The following is a 26,142-nucleotide window of genomic DNA, read 5'->3' on the forward strand; positions in this document are numbered from 1 at the left end:
ACTCTAGATTGGAAAAATAGACAGCCCCTGACAGGCAAAAAATAAATCTTTATTAACAAAATGGGTAAGCAACATATAAAACTTTTGGTTTCTAGTAAACTGCTTGGGGTATAAGTGTGGGGGTGAATTTTTCCCACATTGATGCAGTATTTTATACCATTTTCCATCAGAAATCCTGTATTTGAGATTACAGATCTACTGTCAATGAAGAAAAAGTCATTTTTGGCACAACTCAGTTTGAGTAATAGCTGCTTTCCATAAAACAAAAAGCTTTAAATTTGGACAAAATTGGTTAAAAAAAAGTATCAAAGCCTCTAAAAAACGAAGTTTACCTGCGATACGGCTTCTTCGTTGGATGATGAACCACACATGTTGCTTGGATCAGGAGAACAAAGCAACATGGAGGTAACAATGTATTTTTCAAATACAGTTGCCATCGTTTTAAAACATGCTTAGACTACAATACCAATTTTTTTTTGCGTTGATATTTAGCAGGAGTAACTGCACCTTCTAGAAAATTGTGCCAGTGACAATACTGCTGCTCAGAGAATTAAGTTTGAGAATAGGGTTTTTAATTAAATAATCATAAAATCAATCTATCTTTCATTTTCTGCCATCTACAAGTAGGCAACTCCTCCTTGATTTGTAATCATGATAATTAAGATGCCAGTGTGACTCACTGGCAGGACTAGTCTGCAGTGTGACACTCCCAGCTGTGGTCAGAGCTGGTGTTTTAGTGCCTGAACAGTGATGTGACACACAGACTGACCACAAGACTGATTACAGGCACCAAGACTAGCCCAGCGCCAAACACTCCACAGCGTCTTCTTTGTCCAGCAGCTAGGTGTAGACTTGTGGGTGGATTACAGGACTTTAAAAGATTTTTTTTAACTCTGAGCCTTTGAGAGCTCTCAAGACCATGATGCCACTCTCTAGGTTCCTCTACCATTTAAGCCACCGGACCCTTTAGCCCCTATGCATCCAGACTGTCCAAGCAGATCCATCACTGGCATATTCAATTTAAATCTAATCATGGGCTAATGGATGTAAAGAAAGTGTCTTGAGAGCGTTATATCAGATTAACTTCAGCACAGAATACAAATAGGACAATCAACTGATAACTCCTGGAAAGTCTAGACGGCAGCAGGAGATTGAACGCTTAGTTAGAGAAAGGAGACAGCTGAGGAAGCAATGGAGAAGAGCAGAACAAAGTCAGAAGGAGGGACTCAATCTCTTACAAAGGGTTATAAAAGATAAGCTTGCAACACTGCGCAGAGCTGAGCGCCTACGAAAACGCTACAAAAAGAAGGAGCGTGCGAGAACTAACTTTTATAAAGACCCATTCAAATTTGTAAAGAAGTTATTCACCAGTGAGAAGAATGGCACACTAAAAGCATCTAAGTTTGAGCTGGAGAGATATTTGGAGGAAACACATACAGATTCAAAAAGGCAGGAGCCTATGTCAATTCTGTCAGACATCCCACCTATCAATCCACCAGAATACCAAATGGAGGACTGTGCACCTAAGTGGAAAGAAGTAGAGCAAGCTGTGAAAAAAGCAAGGGCTTCATCATCTCCAGGGCCTAATGGAGTTCTGTACAGAGTGTACAAGAGTGCTTCAGGAGTTCTACGAATCCTGTGGAAATTGTTGAAAGTGGCATAGGAAAAACAGGTTGTACCAAGAGCATGGCGACGAGCAGGTGGAGTCTTTATACCTAAAGAAAAATATTCTACAAGCATTAGTCAGTTTCGTCCTATTTCCCTATTAAACGGAGAAGGCAAGATTTTCTTCAGCATTATTGCTCAGAGATTGTCAACTTACCTATTAAAGAACTGCTTCATTGACACTTCAATACAAAAAGCGGGCATTCCAGGTTTCCCAGGATGCTTAGAACACATCAATGTGATCTGGCAACAAATTCAATCAGCTAAAAAGGAGAGGAAGGAGCTCCATGTGACATTCCTGGATTTGGTTAATGTATATGGTTCAGTGCCACATTAACTTCTTTGGGCAGCATTTGATTTTTTCAGTGTACCGATGACAATAACAAAGTTAGTGAAAGCCTACTTTGGAGATTTGCAATTTAGTTTTTCAACTTCAGAATTCAGCACTACATGGCAATGCCTAGATGTTGGAAAAATGGCAGGATGCACCATTTCTCCACTGGCTTTTACCATGGCAATGAATGTAATCATTAGGGCATCAAAATGAGTAGTAGGAGGAGAGCGCTTGGCTTTTGGAATGCGACTACCACCAATTCGAGCATACATGGATGACATGACAACCATGACTACAACAGTAGCCTGCACTAATCGGTTATTGGGCAAATTAACCAATAACATTGAATGGGCACGAATGCAATTCAAGCCCACTAAATCAAGGAGCATCTCTATAATTAAAGGCAAAGTAGTAGATAAAACATTCTTCATTAATGGTGAGGCAATACCAACAGTGTCTGAGAAGCCAGTGAAGAGTCTTGGGAGATGGTACGACGGGGATCTAAAGGACACAGTTTGTGTGGGAGAAGTTAGACAACAAGCAGTGGAAGGGTTGAAAAGCATAGACAGCTGCGCTCTACCAGGCAAACTAAAACTCTGGTGCTTTCAGTTTGGTCTACTGCCGAGGTTGCTGTGGCCACTGACTGTGTACGAGGTTTATTTGACAACAGTAGAGAAGCTGGAAGCTTTAATCAGTTCATACATCAGGAAATGGTTGGGAGTTCCACGCTGCCTCAGCAGAGTGGGACTTCATGGTAAAGGAATACTGCAGCTACCAGTTTCCGCTCTAACCGAGGAGTTTAAGTGCGCCAAGGTCAGACTGGAAATGACATTAGTACAGTCACGCGACAAATGCGTAAGGGAGGCAGCACCTGTGTTGAAAACTGGAAGAAAGTGGGCGGCAAAGAAAGCTGTGGAAGATGCAAAGGCTGCCCTTCGAATTAGTGATATCATGGGGCAAGTTCAGCATGGAAGAGGGTGTCTTGGTCTCAGGTTCAGCTCCTCCTACATGGCACAAGGCAGCCCCAGCTCAAAGGAGGAAGCTGGTAGTTAACGAGGTGCAAAAGCAGGAGGAGAGGATGAGGTGTATAAAGGCCGTTTCCCAAGCCAAGCAGGGAGAATGGATGAGATGGGAGAGTGTGGAACAACGCAAGATTGGCTGGCAAGACCTATGGTCAATGGAACAGACCAGGATCAGTTTCCTCATCAGGTCAACATATGATGTTCTCCCATCACCACTAAACCTAAACCTCTGGGTAGGAGAGAATCCCTCATGTCCTTTGTGTTCAACACCTGCAACATTAAGGCACATTTTGACAGGATGTAAGGTGGCTCTTAGCCAAGGACGGTTTACTTGGCGCCATGACCAGGTGCTGCGATGTTTGGCCTTAGCAATGGAAGACAAGCGTAACATGACCAATAAGTTGCCACCAGTTCCATCAAAACATTACACACAAAAGACAACATTCCTCCGCCCAGGTGAGCAACCACCAAGAAAAGGTGTTAAAACCAATCCTCACCCAGGACAACTGGAAGCTGCTAGAGACTGGAAAATGCTGGCAGATGTTGGTCAACGGCTTATTTTTCCACCTGAGACTGCCACCACTAACCTTCGACCAGATATTGTCTTGTGGTCTGGATCAGCACGCCTTGTTCACCTGGTAGAGTTAACAGTGCCATGGGAGGATGCTGTAGATGAGGCGTATGAGAGGAAGAAACTGCGGTATGCTCAACTAGCCACTGAAGCGGAACAGCGAGGATGGAGAGACCGGGTTTACCCAGTTGAAGTGGGTTCTCGAGGATTTGTGGCACACTCTACAACCCGGTTTCTCAGAGACGTCGGATTCAGTGGCCAAGAGTTGCGTCGCACAGTGAAGAACTTATCTGAAGCAGCAGAGAGGAGCAGCAACTGGCTGTGGTTGAGACGGAAAGATTCTGGCTGGGGATCTCAAGCACAATAGAAAGAAAGAAACGCTGATGTACAGGTAAGTAAGCTGGGCTGAGTTGAGTGGGGGACGGAGGGGGGTGATGCTGGGACGCCAGAATCACCGTCGAGCCCTCTTGAGGTGTCGTGGGCTAGTCGACGAAACACTGAGGATGGAATGTGCCCACTTGAAGACCCCAGAGATGTACCCTACTTAGCTCAATCCAGACGGTTGTCATGCTGATGCGCTGGGGAGACCGCACTGTGGTTGATCCCTGGAGCCAGCATTGCAGCCGTTGTGTGTGCTGATGCGCCAGGGAGGCAAAATAAGCTGATCCCTGGAGCCAGCATTACACTTCAGCCATTAACACCAGACAGAAGGATCTCACCAAAACCACACAACCAGACTAGGCTTGCTCAGTAACATGGTTTGTTTGCTTCCCTGATACAAAGGGGTTTGCAGGGGCTGTTCATGAACTCCTGGTGCTGTAGAAAGCAGGCAGCAGCAGTAGTGTTTCCGTTAGTTTGAATGATGACAGCGCAAAAGGGAGGTTTCAAGTAGGGGGTTGTGATGGGGTGCAGCCTATTTTGTGGTGGTTTTGTGTTTTTTGTATTGTTTAGAGTGGATATGAGTCAGTTTGGGGTGTGGTTCAATGAGTGAGTTTGTGTGAGGAACGTGTCTGGGCTAATGAGGTGCGAATTGCCCAATTAGCCCTGGCACCTGTATAAAAGGGAGTGGTTGGGTATGTTAGTTGGTGAGTGTTTGTGAGAGTGAGAAGACCTGTGTGAGAGAGTGAGTGGTTCTTTTTGATACAGTTTGTTTAATCTTTGTGTTTTTGTGTTTGTCTTTTTGATTGGCCATCGTGCCTTTTGTTTTGTGTATTTTGTTTAATTAAAAGTCTTTTATTTTCCCTGCACAACCTGACTCTGAGTCTCCTTACCTCGGTCAGCCTGTACCAGTTGGTGTCAGAAGAGGGAGAGTGCCTCTGGAGACTTGGAGCAGGAGTGCAGGATGTTTTTGTTTGTTTTGTTTTTAAAAAAAAAAAAAAAAAAAAAAGGAAAATGGAGCTGGCCCAGGAGGAGGCAGATGACAACTGGGAACTATTTTTAAAAGGGCTCGTGGCAGAGTTGTGCCCCGGCTGTGGGGCATATGGGCACACAGTGGCCATCTGCCCCACCCAGTATGAGGAGGTGGAGCTGCTGCAAGGCCTGCCTTTTTCACGGCACCTTTGATTCATAGTTTGTTGTATTATGTTTTATTTTGAGTGTTTGTACAGTCATGTATCGTCCTCTGTGCGCTACAATCGCTAGAAGCGTCACATGACATTATTTTTTACTTTTTGTTTATGTTTATTGATTAAATCCCGTGCGCCTGTGTCGGCGTATCAACGTCAATCTCTACCTCAGTCTCTTCTGTGTTCTCCTCGGCCGCCTGACTCTACCACAGGGGTGAAGTTTTTTTATTATTATTTATTTAAAATTGATAGCGCATGCTGATTCTGGATCAGTCTGGCAACAGGATCAAGCCTGGTTTGTGTTCAAGCAGGATGTTTTTCCAGCAGTGATGATTTGCTCTGAAACACTCCCCCTTCCACAATGTGACTGACAGCTCTGGCTAATGTTAATACCAAGTCCTATTGGATTAAGTGGTTCTCCAGATATATACGCGAACATGTTTTAAATTAGACCCACATACGTATGACCGCCTCCACTATATCCACTTTGCAGGGAATTTAACCCAGTACCGCGTTTTTATGACTGGACAGCTGCACTGAATGAAGCGCTCTGCAGACTCTGGGGGGTAGAAGATTCAAACACACTTATCCAATCACGACTTACCAACAAGCTCATTTGGGTCCTTCTTCTCCCCTTCAGGTATCTCCTGGAAGAAAGCAGAGTGAACAGGGATTAAGATGTGTAGGGAGGAAATGGGAGGCATTACAGTTTAGTATGAGGGGATCCCAAGGCATCCAGGCACCGCTGTGATATTCTGCTGCTCCACATGGGCAAAGCACACAAGGCAGCAAGGACGCCAAGTGATGTGTAGCTGTGGACAGCCTGCAGTCTGGTGCAGTGGCCCAAGTCTGGGTGACACAAACTTCAGGTGGATTCAGCAGATCTTTGGTGCACACTGGACATCACCCTTACTTTATAAATACATTGGGCAATGAGAAATCAGGTTACAGATGGATTCAAATTTGCTTTTTAATCTGATTTAAATGACAAAGAGCCTCATACAATTGTAAAATATATGTGATCTATGTCAAGGGGATCCAGGTGAAGGTGAAAAAAATAATAAAAAGATAGCAGAGGTTAAGGTTGATGAGAAATGAATAATCAAATATTTCACTTAATGATGGCTTAAAATAGTTTGAGGTTAGGGGAGTAAAAAGACTTTACAACCAGCATGTCAAAAAATATAATAAAATGAATGTGTACTCAAAATAATTGAGAAAGACAAAAGGTTTTTTGATCCCTTGTTTCTCAATGTTAAAATAGGGTTAAAAAACCAAAACGGCATTTGTTGATAAAGCACATCAGTTTAACATATGTATAATTATATTCATATTAGGTGTGTTTAATTATATAATGTATGCAACAGAATGAATGAAAGATATATTCTCATTTCAGGCAAAAAAAAAAACAACCTCAAAAATGAGATCCCCAACTTCAATAATCATTTAACCCTGTTAAAATGAATGGATGTCAGGTTCTTTACACCCCCATTTGCTTAACTGCAGTGAGGACTGGAAACTGTTTTTATTAACTAACCAATTAACAATTCTTGTCTGTAAAAATCTATTGCGAGCAGAAATTCAACTCAAAGACTAAACTCCTCAGCACAAGAAACGGTGACTATGTTTAGTGGCTCCACCCACCCTGCCTCTACAACACAAAAGACATGCCTTACAAGCTCTTGAATTAAAGGTGACCCTGACGAGGCTCCCCGCTCTGGCGTTTACAGCTCTATGGGACACAGTGTCTATTCATTGGCCCTACAGAGACACAATGCTGCCTCTGCATCTCCTAGCAACCAGTGCCAAGATCCAAGAGATTAAATGAAGGCTGGGGGAGGAGCTGGGGTTGTTTGGCGTAGGCGTGCCAGGCTGGGGGGCATGCACTTACTAAAACTGCAACTGTGCCAACAGCACTGTCACAGTGCAAATACAAACCCTAACCAGCCTGAGAACACATGGGCCAGCTTCCCGCAGACTGTAACGAACAACCGTCTTCATTAATAGTGCAGTACGGCACAGACAGTCCCTATCACTTGCAACAGGAAGTGGTTGAATGAACTACACTTGCTTATTGAAGGGCGAGAGGTCCCCCACCAAAAGCAGGTGCGAGTGAGCGAGGGGATTAAAGCCTCAAACTTTCCCATTCTTTACCAGTAGCAGTATCACCATGTCTGCAGCCATGTTTACAGAAATCAGGACCAGAGGGCACAGTTGGAGATTAAGTGGTAGCAGATACTTCTTCACACAGAGAGTGATAAGGGTATGGAACGGGTTACATAACCAGCTACTAGGAATCGGAAAAGCGTAGATGGGTGGAATAGTCTGCCCTCATTTGTTCATGTTCTTATGTTTTCTTAGTATATATTTCATCACATAACCGACCAGGACTACCCAATAAACCTGATGAACATACGATTCTCTGCATCTCTCTGCATATTGCATTAAAAGTGTGGAATGACTGACGGTCTCCGTTTACATTCCCTAACATGAAACTAAGCCCTGTGACATAGTATTGGAATGAAGGAGCAATAGGGATAAATTAGGGTGAATATATGGCTTAAAACAGCAACCCCAGGAATGTGCTGCCTTCCCCTTGTTTAACACTCAACATGGCCTTTTCTGGCAGGGGCACACATGGTGAGAAATTAATTATAAATCCCTTTGGCTACGCTTTTATTTCTGGTTCACTGTGTTTAATGAAAATTGAACAAAGAGCCCTAGCTGGAATTGTTTTGAATTGTTATACAAGCTGCTGGAATGTACAATTATCCCAAATGGAATTTATTTTGACTGAAAGGGAGACAATCTCCTGCAAAAAGCTGAACGGATGGGGACTGTACAAGCATTGGTTTGTTTTCTTGTTATATCAGGGTTATTTTTTGAAAATAAATAACTGTTTTTGCAGGTTTCGTTTGGGCAATCAGATTGAACTATTCACTTGTATTAAAATAAATAAATAATAAAAAAAGACCCTGAAGAACAAACTCTCAAATCATACAACTATCTGATGAATTTCCTTATATCACATGATTATATATATATATATATATATATATATATATATATTTTTTTTTTATTTTATTTTTTTTATATAAAATCGCAGCCTTCACTTTGTCAATAAATTCACGCCTATCAAATCACAATGTAAATAGGTACTTACAGCATACAAATAAATAAACTGGACTGTTTCAATTCAAGCATTTGAGTTGCTTATCCACATTTAGACTTGAAGGAACCTGCTCAGTCAAAACACATTCTTAATCTTAAAATGACTATTACAGAAACAAATAAATGTAGATTACAACCACCACCTTCCATATTTTTTACATAGTTTGTGTCTTGCATTTTCATACGTGTTTTGCACTGTCCTGAAGGCATGACTTGGTGCAAGTGCTAGATTTACTCACCCAAAAATAAATACAAATATTCAATGGCATGCAAACAAGGAAATGACTAAATCAATTTAAAACACAGAAACTGCTTTTAATCTTCCACACTCAAGCCCTGAAGAATAGAAATTGAGGTCCAAAGGTGCATTCCCATAGACACCTTGCATTCAGTGTGAGCAAGCTAAATGTTTGCACCTTTAAAAAGTGTCCTGTTTCAACACCATGGCACAACATTCTGCATCTTTGAGTTACTCATTGCAGATTTATACTTAACGACCACTAGTGGGGAAAATAAATTGCTGCTCACATAGAGCTAGAATGCTAAACCATGTCATTTCCATTGACTCCACTAGGGCCGACCAGTACACCTTATTTATTGATTTATTTATTTATGAATTTAGTGCTTATCAAAGGTGAAGCACAATTGCACCGGCTATGATTAGGCATGGTGCTGGCAGGCTGATCGAGAGCTCACAGGTCTCCAAGTGCGCCTGGATCCTGACTCGAACTTCCCCAACTGGTATTCCTGTTTTCCAGACCCAACACCTGTAGCCTATATCCCCTTACTCCGAGCCTTACACACTTGGTTAGTGATCTTGTCAGATATTAAGAGCTCAACAATTTCCACCTACCCTGGTCAATTACCCTGCCTCCAGATAGTTGCAGGATATGAATTTGCTTCAGTACCTTTATAAATATATTCAAAACATCCTGTAGACTCCCAGCAATATGGAGCTTCCCCAGGGTGAGAAAGTGCCACAGCTCCAGGGCAGGGTTGTTTAAAGCAGTGCCAAGCATTGAGTGTTAGCAGAAAGAGACTTCCTACCAGGCAGGGCTCCATTCACACCGTGCTGTAAGAAAACAGCCTTTCTGACCTCACTGGACCCACAGAGATTAGCTGGCTACCAAGGAGACACACCTAAACACAGCGTTATCTTTATAGGGGAGATGGACCTTCATTCAGAGACAAGATCAAATATTTCTCCATCTGATGATTTTATACCATAGAAGAAACACCATTCCCTTATTTGGCCTGTAAATCCAATTTATTACATACGTGACAGTTAAGCAGAATACGGTGAACTGAGATCAGATGTCTGGCAGCATTTTAAAATCGATGGAAACAAAAATGAAAGAGGGGTGAAAGGAAACGCTTCTAATTTAAAATGTCACCTAGATTTATGTCAGCAAAAAACAAAAGCTAGTACTCAGGCCCGCCACCAGCCCTCCAAAAAATATCCACAAAATTTTTGTTGGTTTAATATAGCCCGTTACTATAATCCATAACACTCCATGGATAAGGTCCTTCCACTTGAATTCAATCAATGTATCAATAGAATGCAGCAACAAAGTAATCAGACAAACAAAACTCATTTAAATACATGCAAAGTAAATGAAACATCCTTGCTTAAATAAATAAATAAATAAATAAATAAAGTGACCGTCTCAGAAAAGCAGATATTTGCACTAAGACTGCAGCACTAAGCTACAACGCCCCTTTGAATCCAGGTGCATATTTTACTCATTTTGGAAGCGGGCAGTAAGCACGGTTTTCCTCACATTCCTATCACGTTGGTTTCAGGTGAGGTTGCACATGTCCAAAGCATCTCTTTCATGGTTTTGCAGTTTCGCTCAGTTCGCTGCTTATTCTAGTTTACCTCTTGTTCAGGACCTCAACTAACATTTTATTTTCTTTCTATATTTTTTCATTTGGCTGCTTTAGTTAGTTTAGAATTATTTTAATTGGGTATTAGATCTACAACCATTAATTAACAGGCGCAACAGACTTTTTAAACTCAAAAACTTCCAGCTTCAGCTTTTCACTTCATATGATGCATTTCTTTTAACAAAAGGTTTATGGTACGCAGAAGAGTCCTTACTAAAACTGCAACTGTGTCAACCGAGACACAACCAGATCCAAAAGCATCACTGTTTCTTTCCAGCTCAGTTCTGCTGGAGTATCATGGATGGTAATACACTACGGTTTTAACAACCCTGAAAAGAAAACAGCCCTGGCATCTGAAAAGACTATGTATGAAGCCGTGGTTATACCTACTGAGGACTTGCTCACTTTTGATTTATGTTATTATATTAAAATTAAGGGATGTTAATGTGAACAATTTATATATAGCAAACTGCACGATGAGCTCCCAAAAATGTAGCTGCCGCTTTTTTTTATGAAAATGTCTCAGGTTCAGTTTGGATTCAGTTCATTTTTGCAGTGTTCTAGGAAGGTTGGCATGACTTGTGTAGTGTGCAATGAATATTTGTATTTGAACTAGTTTACATTGTAATAATAAAATACCTTATTTGAATTCAAGTCATGTAGAACCCACCTTGATCGAAATAAATCAGACTAGACAACGTTTCTAGTGAATATAAAGAAACAGTTTTATTAGAAATAAAACTAAATAAATGAAAAATTAAAAAGTGCAACAACTAAACTAAAATAATACAGAAAGGAAGAATGAACTAAACTAAACAGTACAGAAAAGGAAACAAACCACGACACCCCACTCTCGCTGGTTGATCAATGATCAAATGCAATCTATGGGAGATTCCCTTAAAGTTACAACTGCATTCCTGACAGCCATTTAAGACGAAGGTTAGTCTTAAGAGGGGTATCGTTAGTAACAGAGGCACTATCCCACTTCTCTGACACCAAATGTGACAGGCTGACTGGGGTAAGGAGACTCAGAGTCAGGATGTACAGGGAAAATAAAAGACTTTTAATTAAACAAAATACACAAAACAAAAGGCACAATGGCCAACCAAAAAGACAAACACAAAAACAGGCTCTAAACAAACTATACCAAAAATAACCACTCCCTCTCTCATACAGGTCTTCTCACTCTCACAAACACTCACCAACTAACATACCCAACCACTCCCTTTTATACAGGTGCCTGGGCTAATTGGGCAATTCGCACCTCATTAGCCCAGGCACATTCCACACATTCCTCACACAAACTCACTGAACCACACCCCAAACTCACTCTAAACAATACAAAAAACACAAAACCACCACAAAATTCTAGCCTTAAAACGCAGAATGATAATTGCCTTATGAAACCCACGTCAATTTGTATAAATCACATACAAACAAATACTATAGTGTTCATTAACTCAAAGAATGAATTGAAAGCAATAATACTTCTTACATTCCACTTAAAACAAAACATTAAATTTTACTTTAAGGTCTGCTTATTCTCGAGTTCATAAGAGGATTAAAACACTACTCACTGAATACTTATGGACGTTCGCTGCCTCTTCCAGCTGATTGATCCGTGTCTTCAACAATACAGGCGCTCGAAGGCTCTCCTGCTGGCAAGGACAGGTCCAGGTTCGGGGTCTGCCTTCCTCATATTTCATCTCCACTTCAGGGTACAAAAGAAATGTCTTTGCAAAGAACAGGAGTCAGTCAGCTATTTAGGTATTCCACTGAAACAGCAATTCCTCCACTAATATGTGCACTCTTCGTCCAGTTATGTCTGGGATATTCCACCGCAAAACCTCGGCACTGCTAGCTCAGTAAACTGAATATATTTCAATTTATGTTGCCTTCAAATGTTCATCCAACTCTTTCTCCGGTGATCAATCGGGGCTACGTTAGAGATTTGATATCAAGTACTTTTAGGATTTTAGACGTCTTACGCAGCGGACTCGCACACCAAGGCAAACACTACTATAGTTATTTCTTATTAGTGTCCGAAAAAAGTATCTCTTTTCCAGTTGGTCGCCGGCTGGATCTACAGCTCGTCACAGTTCATAGACTTGTTTGCGTATCGAGAACCTTGGATTTCGTGTCGGGAGCCCTGTTTGAGTGTCGCACTCATACTTTGGTAATGTTCTCTTTACCCCTGTGATTGGATAGTTTGGTTATTTTGGGCGGTGCCTGAGTCCACGTGGAGTGTTTCTCATTGGTTGTTCTCGTTCTGATGCGGCCCCTTGCTCTCCATTGGTCCGCTATTCTGCCCCGTCGGCTGGATTTATGAGATGGACTGTTTTCTGTCCTCTATGTCAAAGTACCCAAAACTGTCTCACTTGCGTTAACAAGAGAATCATTCAGCGATCGTGAAGATAAGCCATTTGTTCAGCAGTTAGTTTATGACTCTTTTTAAAAGCATTCTTTGTCAGTGGGGGAGTTTGTGACCAGAAACCAAGTAGACACAGAGAATGGCTTAAAATCTCCCTCTGTATATTTCAATTCTGTTACTTTCACACACAAAATGATATTATTTGCCACTCTGTGGCAAATTGGTTGATTGTGTACAGGTGCAGAAGTGATGCAGTGCGCAATGAACAGACAGAGATTTGTAATCCACTTAGAAAAGTGCTTTATTTATACAATCCAGGTCTGGTGACCAAATAATGATCGCCGGCAATACACAGCAATGTGTAGTGCATGGGGTAAATAATAATGGGTTTGCAGTCCCAAATAATAAACACAAGTATCCCTTCCACAATGTACAAACATGGTCACCAGTCCTGGGTGCGTGCTGTAGTGCTCGTGGTGGGTGATACAGTTTAATGCGTGACAATAGTGCAGTGCCATTCCGGATTTTGTGCTGGCCCTTGGCGACAGCTCCGGAATGTGTTAGCCATCTATTAATATACAACAAGCAACAATTACAGACAAGACAAAACAAACACTCACGATACGTTATCACAATACTGCACGGGTCCTTCCGGGTTATTTCTCGTAACCAAAGCGAAGGGACAGATTGCGATTCTCCATCCCCTTTTTATGCTGTCACACATGACCCCTTGGTAAACGAGTGCAACCGCGTCTCCAATCTGCGGCTGCCACATAGTTTACCTTCCGGGTCAATGAGTTCTTGCAACGGAGTCTCGCCTTCATCCAGACTGGCCGACTTCCCGACCCTGGGAAAAAACCAGCCCATCCAAAGAACTCTGTTCTCGCTGCTTAGCTCCCTCACAGGTCAGGAGGGAGAGTTACAACCAAGCATCATTGTATTTCTGTCACAGACCCACTCTGACGCTACACTTGAAAAGCCTGAGAAAGCAGTGGAGACAGGGCTGGCTGCAACCACTGCCAGGACTGTGAAGGCATGTCTGCAAAGATACAATGGCTCTCAATAGGGGATCCTAAATCAGAAAACCCATTGCTCTTCAACAGTCAAATACCATCCACAGCAATGGATAGTGTGTTGGAAACTGGACAATTAGACTAGAGGTATTAAAGGACAGCTTAAAGATGCAGTTTCTCCACAGTCAACAAAATATAATTCACTACGTTCTTCCATAGTTTTGTGTTCTGTGATTCTACTTAATCTGAAAGCAATTTTAATTGGCAGTCCAGTTCCTCTAAATTCTGTTGTCTCAGAGAGGCAAAAAGTGGCTGTTACTGTACAGCGTGAACCATGCATACGATATAATTCTTCATCTGTTACAAGCAATGCCTACAAGTAGGCCTATATGTTATACATCTAGTATCTTTAGTATAACTGAAAAACTTAAATTTCCATTGGTAGGTTTCAAAGACTCTCCCAGCACTTCGACTACCAGTGCATATGTTTGTAAAGACATTCACATGCAGTTTTCTGTGACCAGCCTGTACAAAACCTGCAACCTTGTGAAGATTACAGTAATTTCTGAATAAAGTTACTTTATCACAAACCAAATTATTAAATAAAATTAAATCAGCCCCCCCCCTCCCATCCATCCATCCATCCATCATTAAGTTTCAAATATATTTTTTAAAATGCGTGTTTCCCTATACCTTTAAGTGGCACACCCCAGAAGAGTTAGAAACTGATTTGTGTTGCACAGTACTAGTGCAGGAAGCTCCAAAATACATGGCCTTCAGGTTTATTAAAATAATAACTGTTTCTCAAGTGCTTCTGGCTCACTTCAGAATAAAGTTTTGCCTGGCACAGATTAATTACCAAGGGCTCTACAGCTGTGCTATACTACAAACATGTACTGCTTCTAAAGGGATTTAGCAGGAACATTTTCATAATCTTGAATGTATTACTGTCATGGTGCACGCTTGAGCTCCTGTGTCTCATCAGATTTAACCCTATTGAAAATGTGGAGGATATCTGAAATGAGCAAGCAAACATTATTACCAGTGGAACAATTAAGAGACAAATAATGATGCACTGCAATGAACAGGATTTTCATGCAGGGATTTTTTGGACAATAGAGCCTGATTAGCACTATTCTTGGACTACCTACCTAAAGTTAACTTGGGTAAGGAAATCCAAGACTAACGCTAATCAAGGTCTGTGAAACCAGTTGATTGAAATATAAATTGTATTATCAGCCACAAAACGTCAAGCACTAATAATTTCGTAAAACATGACCTATGCTGAAATTGGAAACTTTACTGTCTGAAAGATCTTGCCTAAAATTGCAGTAAGAGGTCTGTCAAAACTGTCAGAAAACGTTTCTTAATTTTTCAAATAACACCCAGTAGCGAATGTGCCGTGACTGATCCCTTGCCAAACTAAGTTCCTGTGTGACCCAAATAAAAGTCAACCTCAAGCTTCCAGAAATGAAAAACAAAGCCCTAGTTCATGGCACCTCTCCTACTTCCTCAGGTGGAGTTGTTTGTATATGACTAAGACATCCTATTGAGTGGAGTCCAGTCCATATACTAGGTTTGTTTAAATAATTTATTGGAGTGTGTGAATTATATAGCAAGAGTTAAATGAATCATTTTACATTCCAGCAGACATGCTCACTAAAAGGTCTGTCTGTGTTTATAAGGCTACCACGAGACCTGTAACAACTTAGGAGGTAGTGTGTTTTGGATACCAAAACAAAAAAATGAAACAAAGGTTATTCAGATCTTGGGAAACATTGAGTGATTGCATAAGAATCAATAAAACACCTGAAAATATACACACAAAACAACCAGGAAGGTAAAAACTCCATCCAAATGTAATTAAAAGTGTGCCGACAAATCCATGTTGATGTGTGAAATAAATTATTTATTTCATAGCAGATGCCCTTATACAGGGTGACTTACAGTAGTAAACAAAAAATACACCCTGCAGTGTTCAGCAGCACTTTTGCAACAAAGCTTGACAGTTTTATTAACCGATCAGCCACTTCTTGCTTAAAACCAGGAACCTCAGAGCAATGTCATTCTCAGACCCTGCTGCTTGCAGATTACAGGAATGCCTGCTCCATACACAAGATTATGTATTACTCAGCAGGCTTTAGCTTGCATGTGTGGCACATTCAATTCTTGTGTTGCAGGTAACAGAATGGAAGTCTGTAGTAGTGGGGAACTTCCTGTTCACTTCATAGAAAGACTAAAAGAAACTGAATAAACACTGACTAGGAGTGCTTCTCACCATAGAGCATTTTAAAGTTATGGATACTCCCCTTAACTAACACAAAAATCAGGAAAAAACTGGAACAGGCATGCAAGGGCAAAAGAAGAATGTTGGCATGACAAGAAAGAAGAAAATGATCAACCTTCTGTGCCTTTGACAAGCGATATCATCATAACTATAGTTTTAAACAAAGGCTGTAAAAGTGTGCAACGTACAAAAAAAAAGCGTGGTGCACACTGCCTCCATCTGGCCAAATGGGGTCCAGTTTTAACTTTTGAGGCAAGTTTAAAAGATACAGATGCAAACCCTGTTAACTGCGACCCTGATAAACTGCAAAGACATGTATTGGGGAGATAAAAAAAAAAAATACCTTACAATGTAACGTCATCTGTTATAGATAGGACAGAGAGAATTCAAAAATAGTAAATTGCTCTATATCCTGCTCTATCACTACAAATACTTAATGAAGAGGAAGTTGGGCTTTCACTTATGAGCCTAAACTTTGGAACGCCCCTCCACAAGGAATCGGCAAGTCTGTTTCTTGTATACAAGAACACGAGCTGAAGCTTCCAGGTTATTCACAAACATATCGTGTTTTTCAGTCTATTCCAGGTCTTGTGGTTTCCATTCGTGAAAAGGGCTATAGAAACACAGCCTGTACTGTAATGGTCTTAGCAGTGAGATGTGTGGTTTAGACATAAGACAATAAGATACAGAACGTCATGTTTGATGATCCTAGCCAGATTCAATCAGTGTCTGCTTTTACTCCCCATCACTCCAAGGCCACAAACCTTGGTGATTCAATGGATAAGTGATAAAGGCAAGTACGGTAAATGGCTATTAGGTGACTGTAGGTATGAACAATCACCGAGTGAACAGAACAAACAGGATCCACTCAACAGCTGCAGCTTTAGTTTGTACCAATTAAATATTTCCAAGAAATTACTTTCTTTAGACCCCATCATTACCTATCAGGCTAATTGTTTTCAGTTTACTTTATGATACAGAAATAAGATGGTTTATTTTTAGAGGATTTAATACTATTCAGAGAAATACAGCCCCAAAAGCTAACTTACTGTGTGTTTTAAAACCTACATTTTCCCCAAGAGTTGATTGTAAAATCAGTCAGTTTGGTTAATAAATAACATTTTTGAATAAGGCAAATCCATAATGGTTTACAAGCAGACTGAATTACAATACAACCCATGTACATTAGATGTAGAATAACTATTAACTTGACAACGTTAAATAGTTGACTAGTCACCACTTCAAATATTGATCAATCATGTACTTGACCATGACTTGTGCTTTATTTGTGAGCTCAATGTTTTATACCACTTTGCTGTTTGTGCACTATATTTTAAAAAGTTCCAGAGAAACACAGCATCAGTTCTGATACCTGTAGAGGCTCACATACTCTCCAAGGATTACCTTTCAACTTGTTATGAACAATCTAATAAAATAAAAATGAAGAGTCTGGCCAATGATAAAATAATGGAGTGCCTTACAAGACAGTGTTTTGTTCGAAGAGAGTTTTAGCTTTTTGAAAAAGGCAAAACACAAAATTTAAATTCTGCATTGACCTAACCCTAAAAGAAACTCTTGAGAAAGTGTTCAGTTGTAGACCAGCACGCACTGTCCACCACCAGACTGATTTACTGCCAGGAATTCCAGCACTGTGAGCTCCCTGAACTACCTTGTCTATAGCACAGACACGACCCACCCGAGTCAACACAGTGCAGCATTGCCTGCTCCCTGCACTCAGCCTGCATTGTGTCAGGGCCTGCCTGCCTGCCTGCAAGGGTGGGTGGGAAGGCTGGAGTTACCCTTCACATCATCTAACCTCTAACACAAGCAATACAATCAGTCTCATTTACACATAAAACTGTTTGAAATATCTTTTCTTTTTAAAGAACCACGCAGCAGCACAAGTGTTCTTAAATTGCTCTGCGGATCAATTGAGTTCAACTGGACACATGCAGGAGACTCTTTTTCTCTGCAGGACTGGAACAGACTTCCAACAACAATAAAAAAAGCCTTTCCAGCTTCAATATTTCAATTCAAAATCTTGATTTGCCATCTTCCTGTTATTCCATTACAACTTTAACAGCCTACCATTTAGCTTTACTCTGGGAGAATTAATTACATCTCAAGGGGTTACGGTATTAGCCACTGTATTCTTATAAATCAAATAAATAAAAATACTAAAAAGCAGCGGTACAAGATGATTTTTCACATCATGATACAAGCTGAACAGAAAATTACAATATCCCAGTAAATAATAATCTGGATCTAGAACGGTTTTTTTTTTTATTATTTATTTTTTTAGAGAATTTAAAAAAGGAACAGTTGGATTAAACGTCAACAATATAACATGAAAAGGTAAATATTTCACTGAATTGTATTCTTGTAAACCTCCAAAAGAATACACTATTCTCACTAAATATACTAATTTCAGTTAATGATGCTGAAATAAGAACAATTATAAAATTGCCTGCAATCAGGAGTCAAACTCAGTTATACCAACAGAAGATACAAATATAGATCCTATATGCTTTACTGGAAAGAATGACTCCCTCTTCTCATTATATGCATCATTTTGAACTGTGTACATTTATGGGACCGCTTTCTATTAGTTATCTAATACAGGGGTTCTCAACCTTTATGCTTGAGGGTCCCCCACCGCTATAATTCCATGGCCCACCATTATACAGTGCCTATAGAAAGTCTACACCCCCTTGAACTTTTTTCACATTTTGTTGTGTCAGTGCCTCAGAGTTTCATGCATTTAAATGAGGATTTTTCCACTTATCTACACACCATACTCCACACTGTTAAGGGGAAAAAAGTTTTTATTGAAAAAAAAATTATATATTAAAAATGCCAAACTGAAAGATCATAATTGGATAAGTCTCCCCTGAGTTAATACTTGGTGGAAGCACCTTTGGCAGCAATTACAGCTGTGAGTCTGTTGGGATAGGTCTCTCCCAACTCTGCACACCTATATTTGGCAATATTTGACCATTCTTCTTTACAAAACTGTTCAAGCTCTGTCAAGTTCCTTGGGGAGCGTTGATGGACAGCAATCTTCAAGTCATGCCACAAATTTTCGATTGGATTTAGGTCGGCGCTCGGACTGGGCCACTCAAGGACATTTACCTTTTTGTTCCTTAGCCACTCCAGTGTAGCTTTGGCTGTGTGCTTTGGGTCGTTGTCATGCTGAAAGGTAAACTTCTGTCCCAGTTTCAGCTTTCTTGCAGAGGGCAGCAGGTTTTCCTCAAGGACTTCTCTGTACTTTGCTCCATTCATTTTCCTTTCTATCCTGACAAGTGCCCCAGTCCCTGCCGATGAGAAACATCCCCATAACATGATGCTGCCACCACCATGCTTCACAGTAGGGATGGTGTTCTTTGGGTGATGCGCTGTGTTGGGTTTGCACCAAACATAACGTTTTGCATTTAGGCCAAAAAGTTCCATTTTAGTTTCATCAGACCATAAAACTTTTTGCCACATGGCTATAGAATCTCCTGAGTGTTTTTTTGCATTTCAAATGGGATTCAAGGTGGGCTTTCTTGAGTAATGGCTTCCTTCTTGCTACCCTACCATACAGGCCAAATTTGTGGAGTGCTTGGGATATTGTTGTTACATGCACTTTGACCAGTCTTGGCCATAAAGCCTGTAGCTCTTGCAAAGTTGCCATAGGCCTCTTGGTAGCCTCTCTGATCAGTCTCCTTGCTCGGTCATCCAGTTTGGAGGGACGGCCTGATCGAGGCAGGGTCTTGGTGGTGCCATACACATTCCACGTCTTAACAATCGTCTTGACCGTGCTCCAAGGGATATTCAAGGGCTTTGGTATTTTTTATACCCATCCCCTGATCTGTGCCTTTCAACAACTTTGTTCCGGAGTTCTTTTGAAAGCTCCTTGGTGCTCATGGTTGAGTCTTTGCTTTAAAATGCATTACCCAGCAGAGGGAACCTACAGGAACTGCTGAATTTATCCTGAAATCATGCGACTCACTACAATTTAACACAGGTGGAGGCCACTTAATTTGGTGTGTGATTTTGAAGGCGATTGGTTACACTTGAGCTAATTAGAATTGCTATTACAAGGGGGGTAGACACTTATCCAACCAAGCTATTTCAGTTTTTATTTTTAATTAAATTTCTAGAATATTTTTTTCACTTGGAAGTTGTGAGGCAGGATGTGTAGATAAATGAAAACAAAAAAACAAAAAACACTATTTTAATGCATTTTAATTCCGGGCTATAAGGTAACAAAAGGTGAACATTTTGAGCGTAGACTTTCTCTAGGCACTGTGTGTGTGTGTGTGTGTGTGTATATATATATAAAGTAGCGTTCCGGGGTAAACAAAAGGGAGCCAGACGACCGCAGCAAGTTCTCATTCAAGATGTTAATGACAAGGTCAGTACACCATAGCACAGCACAGCCCACAGCAGCATACAAGCTGCCCCTTTACACACCAAAACAGGTGACATTCAGACATAAGACATACAATGTAGACATAACAAGATATGTTATTGGACCCCACAAATCAAACGGGGCACAAACACAACACGATTGGACAACATTCACAAGCACACTGGGGCCACGACTCGATCACGCTCCCCCCACTCCCCTCCCTCCGGCTCAGCTGTGCTGTTCAGATGGGTCCTGCCATTCTGCGTTGGCGTGCCGTGCTCCCTCCGGTTCCGCTGCTCGGCCTGGACGAGCCCTGTCGTTCTGCCTCAGGCACCGCGCTGCCTCCAATTCCGCTCCCATTTTCCATCCAGTGAGGCGACCCGATCCTACTACCACTCTCTGGAGACGGTGTGTTCCTTTGACGGCATACACTCGACCCCCGGACACTTCAGCACCCACTGGAATCACTGCACTCTCCGCGCACAGCTCCAGAACCCCGGAAACTTTTCAGCGGCCATTGGAGTTCACTACTCTCTCTAGTTGTCGGCTCCAGTAGGTCTCCCCCTGGCTCCCTCTATTCGTACCCCCCGCTTTCGTTCCATCCCACTTCTCACACCAACGTAGCATTTCAGGGGAACAAACAAACAGGAGGCAGACGACCGCAGCAAGATCTCGAATCAGGTTTTATTCACACTATGTCAGGACACCACAACACAGTGCCAAGCTGTTCGCAGGCAGCTCTTAAATAGAGAGATCCCCCCCCCCCCCCCCACAACATTCAACTCAATTAACATTCAAACTCACCTTAACCATAATGTGTGCATTTTTCATATAGGAAAATCGGAGACCTACAAAATATGGCAATATACATTAGGAGATTAACTGGACTTATTTTGTTAGCACCATATACTTTAATAGAACTTGCTTCCCCTGGACAACAATAGTCTATTCATCTCCCGGGCCCTCTCAACAGGAGCGGCTATTAAACCTGTTACTTGTGCAACAAATTTCAGAGGCACTTAATGTGATAACTTTAAACTATATCAGCTGTACTAAACTGTTAGGATCCCCAATATCGGCACAATTCTCCAATAAATTCCTAGGGGGCTTATATTCAAATCTGAAAACTTTACAAGACATGACAGGCCTTTCTGATTTGCTAGAAGCAAGTTATACCCAATCCGGCACAATTCTCCAATAAATTCCTAGGGGGCTTATATTCAAATCTGAAAACTTTACAAGACATGACAGGCCTTTCTGATTTGCTAGAAGCAAGTTATACCCAATCCACATGTACATAATGTGTGATCAACACACAATGAAACCATGTTATTGCTGCTCACTGCTTCACAATCATGTTTTCAACATGTGAAAATCGCTGCATTCAGTGTGAAAAGGTACACTCCTAACAAATACACAAACACATCTAATTTAAGTTGTTCTTGTAGGATAGCAGCCATAGTACATACATTCCAAAGCTCAGCATAACAGAAAATGCTTACAATATGTTGCACTCAGGTAATTCTACATCCTTACACAGTAAACTCCCTTATTCAGACCAGCTTACCATTAAGATCTGATCACAAGTCACTTTTGTTGAGTGCCGTTAGACAATGGGCACCATCTTAAAGCCTCTGGACAGTAAGGGCACAGGTCAGGGTTCAGGAGGCACCCAGCACAGAGCACTGGCTGATCGGTGTGTACTGAGGAGCCTTCTCATAATCATCGTTCCCATTCTAACGAACACTCAGAGGACCAAGAGTCCCTTCTATTTCAGTTTATCTGTGTCCAACATCTTACAGCTTGCCTGCTATTGGCTGTTTTAAATAATGACTGTCATACGGTGTCTCAGCGTGGAACCTGTGCTTGTGTGTGCAAGCAATTAGCTTTTCTAGATCTGCAATGCTCCAACTGATCCACTGTGACAAAAACTATTTTACCTACCCAGAACTTTTGTTAAAAGTTGTACAGTATACGGAAATCATACAGTCTACATTGAATTATTAATTTTACATTCTTACAGAAAATAAACAGTATAAAAGCAAATAAATAAATCCAAAAAAAAATCCAAATCTGGTCATGGTAATTAAAATAAGCTAAAGAAACCAAACAAAGGACAGTTTTGCTTCCCACCTCTAACCAGCAATACACCCACTAAACTACACTGCCAACCAGCAGGGGCTTAGCTAGGGAGTGAATTAATGAATAAGGATTGTGTTTGCAGGTGTTACTTTATGAGCAAGGGGAGCGAGTTGAATTCAGGAGAATGGAATGTTCACCATCCTGAGGACAAGCAGGGCAAAGAGCTCCCCCCACAGGCAGTAGAGTAAAATGCATTGTATTAAAATGTAAGCCCTGAACTCATGGATGTATTTAGAGAAAATAAAGAAACCGGTAGTTACTGGCAAATGGGCGAGAAACAGATCTGGCAACATGGAGCAACTGCACCATCTTGTGGAGTGTTGTATAAAATGACATATCAAACTGCGTGCACAGTACAACACTTGTGTTCCACTTACAAATCATATGTGGGGCCTGAAATATTCCATTCAGGCTACTTGTACTCAGAAATGTAGTCTACCATTACCACATCTGTTGAACTGCTGCTCTGCATGCAACACAGAAACTCAACAAACAAGCTGTGGGCAAATCAGCCCTCTATATTCACAAACACATATTTCACATGATTATTTTTTCCCCCCCTTACAGGTAGAACGGTCTTTAAAATACCACATTTATTTTGTATTATAAATCTTTAAATGCCCACGCTGTCAGTGGTCCACCAGAAAACTCCTTAAAAAATGTCAGAAAAAACAAAAGCATGCTGTGTGGACAAGATGCATTGTTTTTGTTGAGTCAAGGGATTTACGCAGAGTCAGTCAAGGCTAACATGTCATTTACAGACAAACTTAAATATCTTTTTATACATTGCTTTTTTATTTTTTAACCTTCTTTTTTACTTAGATTGCCCTGTACATGCAGCTGTATTTCTGATGTACTGCAAAAACAAAAATGTCATAGACGATACATCATTTATTTTTCATTATTTAGTATCAGTTATGACTTTATATAGATAAGACTTTTTGCTCTGCACTGGAGTCTCTTACTATGCAATTGCCTTTTGATTGAAGGCACATATTGAAAATAGAATTCTACTTTTTAAGGAGCAACATAATTCTTCAATATATCTTGTTGGGCTGAGCTATGATTGTATATAGATTACAAGAAACAGAACAATTGGGACTCAGTCAGAAACAGGGGTGTCACGATAGGATACCTATTGCAATATGCAGGTCACGATACATGTGATGTTTCTAATGGGCTACTTTTATTAAGCATAATAAGATCAAATATTCATTTAATGATGGGCTATTTTGTTAGACAAAAAATAATGAGAATGTGTATTTATACTAACTATAAAATACACTAAATCTCCATTCAAGAACTATTTGGTGTACTACAAATAGGCTATGTTGTGCTTTTGGTCTTTTATCACAATACAAACAACTCCTACCTCTTTTACGATAGATCATCTGAAGAAAGCATTGTGATTAATTGATACACTAAGAATCGTTAACCCCCTACATTTGAAAGGTAATGGTGGTTAAGAAAATGCTCAGTAATAACAAGCAGACCTCAGCACATACACAGTCACTATTATGATAACCAAGTATTCCCAAGCCCAGTGTGTCAAATTAAAATACCTTTCCGTCATGTGCTTCAGGGGGCTCGGGATCGGACTCTTCCTCTTCCTATAAAGACAAGAATGTAAAGGGTTAATAGGGTCCCAGTGCAGGCAGTAGGCATGAGACACAGTCGGGACCAGAGCAGAGAAGTGCTGGGACCTTGAACCCTGCCTGTAGACCCCTGCTAGGCTCTACTTTATCCTGCCAGCCTGAGCCACTTCTCTACCAGATTCTGTCATTCTTCTAAATTAAAGACCAGTGCATTAGGAAGGTTATCACCATCTTGTAAATACAGTACTTGTATTTGGAGGTTAGCTTGGAGAAGATCTAGGCAGTTATAGTGTTCACAATGTAGTAAGACAAACAGACTGAATCGCTTGATTACATGCAAAAATAAAAAGTCTCACTTTTTTGCCATGCTATTTTGAACAACATTTCTTACACAGTATGCAGAATCGCCTACCTATTTGTTATATAGAACTTTTAAAGAACTTGGGAGGGGGAAAATTAAGTCTAAAAATAACGATCACCATAATGTTCACATGCAAGATTTCTTAACACAGAGCTCAAAAAGAGTAGACATCACAAGGAATCAGTCGGCCCTCTTTCATCAATAATCATTGTGAGAATGTGTTTCTACTTCAAACCATAAATGGTATGTAGCTTCTAGTGCTGGGACAAACATTCAAATATTCCAGCAAACATTGCTTGTTCATACAGGAGAATTATTTTACTGTAATAGGGTATAAATTAAAAGATTATTTAAAGATAAAAAACATGTTTGTCCCAGCACTAGTTTGCAAGAATGGCAAGCAGCTTCAGGTAAAGGTTAAACAATGTTCTTTCAGAGTCCCTGGAGTAGCAGCATGCAGTGGGCAGTGGTACTCACAGAGTTCCTGGAGCTGTCTCTGCTGTCCTCATCAATGGAGATCCTCGAGTCTCCCTCCTCCACGCGGCTCACATCATACTCCCCATAGTCAGCCGACACCAGCCCTCCTTGCTCTTCTGAAAGACCATATTCAACCATTGATGTATTTAGGCTTGACTATTTAAAATCAAGGTATAATAAAAAACTCTCATTGCAGTGCAGCTTCAGCCTAGCTTTTAATGCTTAATTACACACACCTTTGTACAGTTAAGAGACCAAGACAGCAAAGGTCATCCAAAATGATCTAGACAGCATTCAGAACTGGGCAGACACATGGCAAATTACATTTAATAGAGAAATGTGTAAGGTACTGCACGCAGGCAACAAAAAAGTGCATTATAAATACAGGAGATACTGAAATTGAAGAAGGAATCTATGAAAAAGACCTAGGAGTTTATGTTGACTCAGAAATGTCTTCATCTAGACAATGTGGGGAAGCTATAAAAAAAAAAGGCCAACAAGATGCTCAGATAGTGAAAAGTGTTGAATTTAAATCAAAGGAAGTAATGTTAAAACTTTACAATGCATTAGTAAGACCTCATCTAGAATACTGTGTTCAGTTCTGGTCACCTCGCTACAAAAAGGATATTGCTGCTCTAGAAAGAGTGCAAAGAAGCGCAACCAGAATTATTCCGGGTTTAAAAGGCATGTCATATGCAGACAGGCGAAAATAATTGAATTTTTTCAGTCTTGAACAAAGAAGACTAAGCGGCAATCTGATTCAAGCATTCAAAATTCTAAAAGGTATAGACAATGTTGACCCAATGGATTTTTTCGACCTGAAAAAAGAAACAAGGACCAAGGGTCACAAAGGGGCATTCAGAACAGAAAATAGGAGGCACTTTTTTCACACAGAGAATCATGGGAATCTGAAACCAACTCCCCAGTAATGTTGTTGAAGCTGACAGCCTGGGATCCTTCAAGAAGCTGCTTGATGAGATTCTGGGATCAATAAGCTACTAACAACCAAATGAGCAAGATGGGCCGAATGGCCTCCTCTCGTTTGTAAACTTTCTTAAGAGCACAAACATTACTAAAATGGACTGTAAGCAACTATAGTTTTTGAGCAAGATAATGCTACAATATAGACACGTTGTCCCCAAATGTTCACACAAGCTGTTTGTGACGGCTTTGAAAAGTGCAAGGGAGACCTTACCATTACCACCTTGTCCAGTCACCAGAGCTGAACATTAACATTACTGAATCTTTTGAGGCTCATTTCAGAGAACATGCTTGGGTGAATTAGAGG

The 26,142-nt window shown here is 40.7% G+C and overlaps 1 protein-coding gene across 7 annotated transcripts in view; it reads right to left on the reverse strand.

Annotated features, from left to right (window-relative positions):
- The window catches only part of LOC117424106 (SAP30-binding protein-like), a 42,306-nt gene that overhangs the window by 15,143 nt on the left and 1,021 nt on the right, over positions 1-26,142 (reverse strand). For 3 of the 7 annotated variants that reach the window (XM_058992489.1, XM_058992487.1, XM_058992484.1), the window contains exons 2-5: positions 24,855-24,970; positions 23,984-24,031; positions 11,793-11,948; positions 5,762-5,804 (exon numbers count right to left, since the gene is read on the reverse strand). In XM_058992489.1, coding sequence (XP_058848472.1) covers positions 5,762-5,804; positions 11,793-11,948; positions 23,984-24,031; positions 24,855-24,970 — 363 coding nt within the window. The remainder of the gene's footprint in view (positions 1-5,761; positions 5,805-11,792; positions 11,949-23,983; positions 24,032-24,854; positions 24,971-26,142) is intronic. The other 4 variants (XM_058992485.1, XM_058992488.1, XM_034040194.3 and 1 more) reach the window with 4 other exon arrangements.

Source organism: Acipenser ruthenus, chromosome 19 (assembly GCF_902713425.1).
Source record: "Acipenser ruthenus chromosome 19, fAciRut3.2 maternal haplotype, whole genome shotgun sequence".
Taxonomy (NCBI): domain Eukaryota; kingdom Metazoa; phylum Chordata; class Actinopteri; order Acipenseriformes; family Acipenseridae; genus Acipenser; species Acipenser ruthenus.